Here is a 9749-nt window from a genome sequence, read left to right on the forward strand (position 1 = left end):
AAAGTGGAAATATTGGCTTAAATCTCGAAACGTCCACCTTGATCTCGTATTGCTATTACAAAGACTGTGCTAGAATGTATTCAACTTCATGATTATTTCACTAGAATCAGCAATAATTTCTTGCAGGTCGTCTAACGTGATTTTTTTTTCTCAGACTTCAATGCACTTCGGAATATACTTTGTTTTTAGTGCTAGATGTTTATCGGACAAATGCTTCAAAACTTCATTCCCAGGCAAACCTAGTGTCTCTGGAGGTAAACAGAGCAGTGGGCTGGGCAGAACACAGAGTTGATGCATGATGATTGGAAGAACTGTCAAAGTGGCTGGACCTCTTTTTGATTATAAGCGTTTTGGCATCAAAGCCTTTCAAGTTGAGTCCCATGTGGATTTTTGAAAAGTGAAGTTGTGAGACAAGCTAATGCTCGTAGTGTGTTATTTGCTAGCAATATAACCCATTATTTTGCTTTGTACATATCCTACTGTAAATAAAAAATAAATATGACATTCTTGAGTTTGCTCCTAGTTTCAGTTTAGTAAAGTTCATTTGTTCAGTACAAACAAAAATAGCGTTTGGGGATTCTGGCGAGCCCACTACCCAGCTGTGCATAATGGCAGACAGTGCTAATATTGTTGACTTGATTTTGGCAAAGCCATTTGATAGTCTTCCTTAGCTAGTCTTTTCAACTCTCTTGGAATAAAAAGGTGAGCTGGCTGACTGAAAGTGCCTTAACAAAGAGAATGCACTTTTGGCCATGCCACTTAATGAAACCATCTCAGGTTGTTTGGTGAAATCCTGGTTTTGGGGATCTGGCTAACTTTAACAGGGCATACAAAAGACAAGAAAAACGCAATGAACATGTGAGTTCATGTGCACGGTTAGTTTGTCTTGGCAGGGCAAGAGCATAACATGCAATTAATGATGATGCTCGCATTCAGGTGGCAAAACACAATGAAACAGGGCCTTTCTTAACCGCCTAACTGATGTCACTTCACTGCTTGGGCGTCAAGAGTTGGCATTCAAAAGACATGATGAGGGTAGTGAATCTGCTAACAAGGGGAATTACCAAGAATTCACTGAAACATCATCTGAATATGATTGTGTCTTGGCCACACACTTCAGTTGTCTTCTGTGTTTTCTGGTATGTCCCATTGCATTCAACATGATTTGATTCCTACTATTGCAACCACTGTTGTTGATGAAATCAGCGGTCAAGTTCAAACTGCTCCCTCTTTTGCATGGCAAGTGGATGAGACAACTAACATTTCATGTCATGAAAAACTGTCACAGATATATCAATACTGCAAGTTAAGTTCAGGAGAAATTTGTTAAATTTTGATTTTTTTGATGTTTCATGGGGTGAGATGCCCAATCTGCCTTTGATATTTTAAATGAAAACACACAGGGCTACAATTACAAAGACAAACTTGTAGCTCAAACCTATGATGGGGCTGCTGTCATAGTTCCCTCTCTGAATGGACTTCAGGATAAAGTTAAAACAATACCTCTCAATGCAATGTTTGTACACTGCTATGCATGCACACAGACTGAACCTGGTGTTGTCTTGGGGGCAAAATGCTTGTCTCAATCCAGGATGTTGTTTTATATCTCTCTACATTTTTTTCTTAATCTACCAAGAGGATGTCTTTCAAGTCTGGAGGGTGTTCAATGTTGTGAAGAAATGCTCCTACTCAGTGGAACTTTACATCACGAATAGTGATGGAGAACAAAGTTGTGGCGAACAACTATGATGGACTCCTGCAGACTTTTGAAAAGATTATCAAGGATGACACCATAGTAGATGAGATCACACTCAATGTTGACATTGTGCAGCAGAGGGCTATGGGTGTTCTTTACGGGAAACAAAGAACTGAGAGTAGTATTGCTTTTGCAAAGGAAAAGAGGTCAAAGGAGGCTTTCAAAGCTGTTTATGCAAATGCGGCAAGTCTCATGTCAGACCCTCAAAATGAGCCTAGGCAAAAGCGTCAGTGTCTGTCACAACTGCTGGAACCCCAGGAGCACTACAGAAATCTGTACATGGCCATCCTAGACAATCTTATGGAGCAGAGTAATAATTTGGAAAGTATGTGATTCCTAGAACTAATCAATCCATGGAAATTTGATGGGATGTGAAAGGTGTTTCCTGAAGAGGCATTACAAAGTGTCCTGAAAAGTTATGGACATTTCTTTGATTTAGGGAGACTGAGATCTGAACTCCAAGTCTTTTATTCAAATCCTGACTTGCAGGACAAGACACAGCCATGGAGTTGGATAGTGGAATGCCTCAGCTCTACAAGCTACTGTCTTTTGTGCCAACAAATGGAGCTACATCAGCAGATGCAGAAATGAACTTCTCCTGCTTAAAAATGAGTAAGTCATACAGCCACAACACATTGGGCCAAAACCATTTAAGCGACCTTGCTCTGCTGGTCATTGAGATGAAACTGGTCAAGCCTTTGGAAAAAACTCCCAGTTTGGAATGACAGGGTCACAGATCATTTTCTAAAAAAACAAAAGGAGGGCAAAATTAAACATATAAATAATATGATGCAATAATTGACTCATTTTATGATGTAGCCCTAAAATATGCTTCCCCTGTTTGAAAGACCATCAGCCGCCACTGCTTTGCTCTCCCCATACTTGCCAGTGCTTTCTTCCTAAAATAAAAACTGAGAGTGACGGGAAGATTTGCTACCATGAAAGAAATCCAGGAAAAAGAATCTAGACTTGGTAACAAAAGATCAATACAGGAAATTTTTCCAGAAATGGGAGACGCACTGGGCCAAGTGTATTACATCTAAAGCATGGCCAGATGTACCATGAGGATGATTTGTGTGTACCTTGGGGCTCTTGTTGCAAAGGGCCTTAGCATTTGCCAGAAAAAAAAGCCTACAATAACAAGACAAATTTCACACCCCACTCTGATACTCACAATTATAAACCTAACAGACTAAAACAAAATAAAAAGCTTTGAAATGAAAAATATGACTTGGTAAGGCATGATCAGAGCAGGTGTTTCAAATGTAACATTTGAGGTATTACTGCGCAGTAGGAGAAAAAGTCACAACGGATGGTCATTCAAAATGAGAGAACAGTGGTGCAATGAAATGAAAATTAAAAAAAGACAGACAATAAAAAGATGCCATTTTACTAAAAACTATACCTGACATTAAAAAAAATACACTAAAATGACAATTTGAACAAGCATACATACTACAGATGAGACCAATGATGCAGACCTAGCAGACAGTCAGGAAAAGGCTAATATCACCATTTCCAGCAACAAGACATGAACAACAATAAAGGACTGATGGAGAAGGTAAAACACACCAAACAATGCCAGGCCCCAACCATTGAGTCCCTATATTGTACAGTCTTTCATTTTATTTGTTGCAAATAAGTCAACACAAACTTCTCAATTACAGATTACAATTTTGCCACAAAGTGACACTGGAATTTAAAAATGTTTAATTGATGTTCCTGAACTGCACTATCAGATGAAAGTTGATTCCCCACAGATGTGATGTTGCATGTATCAATTAGTCTGTTACATTCATTGTAAACCACTAAATAACAAAAAGGTGAAGCAAAACGTACAAGAGTCTGAAGTTTTCATTTTCTACTTTAATGCCCATACTTGATTTATTGTTCACATATCTCATCTTCATAACATAAGAATATGGCAGAGGGGTGTAGTAGGGGGGGTACTTTTTTAGTATCAAAACTCTGGAGCCAGTCATTTATACTGGTCTGTATCTGAAGGAGTATTTTGAAGGTGTTTAAAAAAGTATTATAATAAAGGATGCATTTTAATTTTTGGCCCCTCCCTCATTTGAGACTGAATATACAATGGGAGGTTTTAAACACACAAAGGGAGGTATGAAACTTGAAAGTACACCTTGTGAGAAGGACTGATAGCTTATATACCACGATGTGTTATGCTCAAGCTTTATAACACACTGTTGAGACCTCACCTAGTGTATAAAAACTCCAGAGAATCGACTAGGCCGATTCCAGGACTGCAGAGGATGAGGAAAGATTGAAACAGCCGAGTCTTTTCAGTTTACAGTGAGGAACATAAGTATTTAAACACCCTGCGATTTTGCAAGTTCTCCCACTTAGAAATCATGGAGGGGTCTGAAATTCACATTGTAGGTGCATTCCCACTGTGAGAGAAAGAATGTAAAAAAAAAAAATCAGGAAATCACATTGTATGATTTGTACAGAATTTATTTGTATTGCACTGCTGCACATAAGTATTTGAACACCTGGCAATCAGCAAGAATTCTGGCTCTCAAAGACCTGTTACTCTGCCTTTAAGAAGTCCACCTCTACTCCACTTAGTAATCTTAATTAGTAGCACCTGTCTGAGCTCTTTAAAGACACCTGTCCACCCCACAGTCAGTCAGACTCCAACTACTACCATGGGCAAGACCACAGAGCTGTCAAAAGACACCAGCGACAAAATTGTGGACCTCCACAAGGCTGGAAAGGGCTACGGGGCAATTGCCAAGCAGCTTGGTGAAAATAGATCAACTGTTGGAGCAATTGTCAGAAAATGGAAGAGGCTAAAGACGACTGTCAGTCTCCCTTGGACTGGGGCTCCATGCAAGATCTCACCTCGTGGGGTATCACAGATGATAAGAAAGGTGAGGAATCAGCCCAGAAATACACGGGAGGAGCTGGTCAATGACATGAAGAGAGCTGGGACCACAGTTTCAAAGGTCACTGTCGGTAGAACACTATGCCATCATGGTTTCAAATCACGCATTGCACGGAAGGTTCCCCTGCTCAAGTCATCACATGTCCAGGCCCGTCTGAAATTTGCCAATGACCATCTGAATGATCCAGAGGAGGCATGGGAGAAAGTCATGTGGTCAGATGAGACCAAAATAGAACTTTTTGGTCTAAACTTCACTCGCCGTGTTTAGAGGAAAAAGAAGGAGGAGTTGCATCCCAAGAACACCATCCCTACTGTGAAGCATGGGGGTGGAAACATCATGCTTTGAGGGTGCTTTTCTGCGAAGGGGACAGGACAACTGCACTATATTAAGGAGAGGAAGAATGGGGCCATGTATTGTGAGATTTTGAGCAACAACCTCCTTCCCTCAGTCAGAGCACTGAAGATTGGTCGTGGCTGGGTCTTCCAACATGACAATGACCCGAAGCACACAGCCAGGATAACCAAGAAATGGCTCCGTAAGAAGCATATCAAGTTTCTGGAGTGGCCTAGCCAGTCTCCAGACCTAAATCCAATCGAAAATCTTTGGAGGGAGCTGAAACTCTGTGTTGCTCAGCGCCAGCCCCGGAACCTGACAGATCTAGAGGAGATCTGTGTGGAGGAGTGGGCCAAAATCCCTGTTGCAGTGTGTGCAAACTTGGTCAAGAACTACGGGAAACGTTTGACCTCTGTAATTACAAACAAAGGCTTCTGTACTAAATACAGTATTAACACTGATTTTCTCAGGTGTTCAAATACTTATGTGCAGCTGTGCAATACAAATAAATTCTGTACAAATCATACAATGTGATTTCCTGAATTTTTTTTTTTTACATTCTGTCTCTCACAGTGGGAATGCACCTACAATGTGAATTTCAGACCCCTCCATGATTTCTAAGTGGGAGAACTTGCAAAATCACAGGGTGTTCAAATACTTATGTTCCTCACTGTACTTAAGGAGATTAAGACGTGACATGACTTAAGTGCTTAAAATTATGAAGGGAGTACACTGGGACACAGTCAGAAACTTGTTAAAGGTAAATTCCACACAAACCTTACAAGTTTTTAACATAAACAACCACAGACACATGGAATTAAGTTTCCAAGTATTGTTATAAACAGCGAGGCACGAATGCCTCATAAACGTGGAAGGAATATTTTCTTAACTTGAAATCTCTTGTCATTTCAAAATGGTCATATCTAGTAAGTTTGAAGGCTTTTTCTATCACCTATTAACCTTGGTACCCTAGACCTTCATTGAAAACTGTTAGAACAAACAAGGTATTTTTAAAATGTATAAAAAATGCTTAATATCAGAGCACAGTTTCACGCAGTAAATTAATATATATAGGACTGTGAAAAAGAACCTTCAACTTGAAAAACACAGAAAGTAAAGTATCTATCTATCTATCTATCTATCTTTACATGGATACAGTTACATAGATAGGATTGGTGGGCATTGTTGTGCTAAATGGCCTGTTCTCATCAAACTTCTTCTAATGTTCTATTGCTAGCATGTCCTCATCAAACTTCTTCTAATGTTCTATTGCTAGCATGTCCTGAAATGCAGTGGCTCTTCCTGTGCAGGATTCCTGCGACCATTAACTTGATTAAACAGCTTTGATGGAGATGTGTAAATAATTATAATGGAAGCAGTGACATATTAACTACATGAAATGGATGGGAAATCCCTCAAGTCCCCTAGACTGGGGAGCCCCCTAAGTGCCTGTCTTTTTTTTTGTTGCTGTTTGTTTTTTAAACATTCCCACCGTTTTACAAGCAGCAAGCAAATGTGATCAAGATTGCAACCTGTGATTTGAAAGAGTATGGTTTCAAATTGCTAGACCAATGACAGTTCCTGTTATAAATTTTAACAGCATTTGGCATTGGTCTTATGATTTAAAAACATATTCTTCAAATTGGCAGTCGTAATCCTGCCCTTGAAATTAGGGAGGGTAGCTGGATAAAAGCATATGCAACAGGGCGGTGAGCCGAGAAGCAACAGACTGTGATGTAATACGAAAGTTTGTTTAACCAGTGAGATGCAAGCATTAAGTAGAATATAAAACAACAGTGAATTTCCCTTCCACTGGGGCCAGTTGTATTATTATTGTATTTGTTACCCAACACGTGAAAATGTGTTATGGGGAGTGCTTTCATGGAAGACAAAAGTAGTGTTGGATGGCAGCAATTAATAGTTCTGAACAAAGTGGATCCATGTGTATTGTTGACAGAAGGCAGCAAAGCTCTGATTGAGGTGGATCTATGAGTAAGTACATATGAATGTATTGTTTCTAGTACTTGAAACTGTACATACAAGGTATGATAAATTTATGTTCCTGAAATAGTGATAGCGCTGCTGCTTGGCAGTAAGGAGATGGTGGGTTTGCTTCCTGGGTTCTACCTGCGCAGTCAGTGCTTTGAGTAGTGAGAAAAGCACTATATAAATGTAAAGAATTATCATTATAGTGTATTTACTGTGTCCTCCTCTTGGAGAAAACTTAAATATCTGACTATAAAAACTTACTTCAAAGAAGCTCTGTACTTAAAAAATACCTCCATTTTATTAAACTTTTAAGTTTTTATATTTTTCCTTAAAATACAGTATATGGGGGGGCATCCCTCAATATTTTTCCCACAGGCTCCTGATGTATTAGCTACGCCACTAAATGGAGACTACATTGATGGGAAAGACGTTGTTATGGATAACACAGTTGGGTCAGTGGTACAATTTTATCTTTCAGTCTTATGGTCTCCAGTTCCCAAGCTCGACTGGTAGGTCATCCATCAAGTATTAAAGAGGCGAAACTGATAAAACGTACATAATACAAAATCTCACAGGTCCATGTGAAGCGGACATTAAAAAAAAACTTTTTCAAACTGCACCTGGGCCAGTAAGTTCACACAAACGTATCTATAAAAGTTCACCTACCTGACACGCGTCTAAAGGGTCAACACATGGGCTTCAAAGTGGCTGAAAGCCAGCAGTGACAGCTTCTCGAGGCTCTTCAGCACTGTTTGAAGTTGTCTGCTATTTTAGCTGCCGCGGGCTCTTTCTGCGAGAGAGCTGTAGTTTATTTTTAACCCTTGTTTCTCCGCTCGTTAACCTACTGACTATAGTTTTTGTACGTGCCCCATCTGTTCGCCCACTTTTACTATTTTAAATGAGAGCGGCAGGTGCTTTTGGAATCTGGTTACAAACGACATAATTATTGACGATCTTAATTCATGCTGATACTAAGAAAAGTAAAAGGCACGTAAAGTGCCCGCATGCAGCGCACTGATGCGCGGCTCAGTCGGGTGAATAGGCATCAGCGACAGAGGATGGAGGATATTACTGCACACTCCTTTACTGAGTGAACTGGCTCGGCTCGTGGACAAGGCAGCAACGTGGGCCTGCCGCGGCACAGCGATCGACACCAATGCCAGTCCCTACTTCAGAGGCCACCGTTTCCTTGTGGCAACCTCAAAATTTCATCAGCTGGAGCAAATACAACGAGTTTCCACTGCCTTCGCACTCTTCCCTCACGTTATGACCATCTTGGACCACACTTACTTGATTCTGCTGTCCATGTTTTCGCTGTTTTTTTTTTTTTTTACAACATCTCCCCTCTTCTTCACCGGTTTCGGCTTGGGCTCGTGCTGTCGGAATCCGCAAAGAGCGACTGCAATTGTGTCGCCTGCTTCCGAAAGTGGCTCATTAATTTCAGACTCGCTACTTAGTTGCACATCACATTTTCTTTCCCATACACTTCGTCTACTATTTCCATTTATTCTTCTGGTCAGCACTCTGTGTTTCAGTTCCCCTCCTCACTCGTACACACGGCTCCTCGGAGCAGAGAGAAAAAAACCAGGAAGTGCAGCAGGAGTCGGTGTGACGTCACACCTTTGATCAGCACCTGATAGTCGTCGGCGCGCGCAGCCCACATACAGCAACACGTCTGTCGTTCAGGTAAAGAGGACGGCAAGGGGGTCGCATAGGATTAGGATTGTGATTAAAATTGTAAATCTATACTCATTACGTGAATATGCATTCAGAAAATGGCAGGAGCGGGCCGACGTGAATTCATTTCCTTATACAGCGTCCTCCATTCCTAATGCTCTACAACCTCCTAGTTACTGTGATCAATCGATTCGTATACTGGCCTACGTCTACATCAATATCAGGATCACTTAATGTACATAAATTTATTTTGGTAGCTTTGGAGCTGCTTATAACATGACACAACATCACATACAAATAACATCAATTAACATAAATTATAAACTTTTGCACAATAGTGCAATTATAAAGTAGATGAGCAAGTGAAAGCGTGTGTGTGTACATATACGAGGGGGATTTTCATGAATAAAAAAGTTAAGTTTTTAATCTTTAATAAATTTGCTAACCTTTCTGAAAACATGTTTTCACTGTCATAATGGGTTATTGAGTAGACTGATGGTTAAAAATGGGAAATTTATCCATTTAAAATAAATTTAAAATGCAGTTAAGTTTGCAGAAAGTGAAGGGACTTGAATACTTTCTGAATTCACAGTATCTGAATACCAAAAAATCTACAGTTTAATGGCCTTTCTGCCTGCTTACATATTCTAACTCTCAAAGTGCTTCTCACTCCTCTCTTTTGTGATCTTTATCAGTACTATACATGCTTTACCACTGACTGTAGATGATTTTAAAGTCCACTAGTAGGATCTGAACCCAGTCTGGGCCATCTGTTGAAGAACAAGCCACCACATTGAACATCTATCTGAGTCACACTATCGGTTTCAGCATAACGCTATGCACAGGCAAACCAATTGTCAGTGATGCATGCCCTGGCTTTTAAATATACTTGCACTAAAAACATACTACTTTTTTTTAAATGGCACCTTTCACAATAACACTGGTTGTTGATTTTTTCAGAAGTACAGTTACATGCCAGTCTTGCCATTCAAATGAATGCTGTAACCAATTTATAAGTGAGATTTGAAGCCAAGCTGTGCCAAATCTGTGTAAGAGCAAGAAGCTTGTCTAATTCAACTAAATGAATG

The 9749-nt window shown here is 40.0% G+C and overlaps 1 protein-coding gene across 2 annotated transcripts in view; it reads right to left on the reverse strand.

Annotated features, from left to right (window-relative positions):
• dennd1b (DENN/MADD domain containing 1B) overlaps window positions 1–8613 on the reverse strand; it is a 385932-nt gene extending 377319 nt beyond the window's left edge. Inside the window, exon 1 of one of the 2 annotated variants that reach the window (XM_028811040.2) lies at window positions 8275–8613. In XM_028811040.2, coding sequence (XP_028666873.1) covers window positions 8275–8291 — 17 coding nt within the window. In that variant the 5' untranslated portion in view covers window positions 8292–8613. The remainder of the gene's footprint in view (window positions 1–8274) is intronic. The other variant, XM_028811041.2, reaches the window with a different exon arrangement.
• Window positions 8614–9749: the final 1136 nt, after the last annotated feature.

Source organism: Erpetoichthys calabaricus, chromosome 10 (assembly GCF_900747795.2).
Source record: "Erpetoichthys calabaricus chromosome 10, fErpCal1.3, whole genome shotgun sequence".
Classification (NCBI taxonomy): Eukaryota; Metazoa; Chordata; class Cladistia; order Polypteriformes; family Polypteridae; genus Erpetoichthys; species Erpetoichthys calabaricus.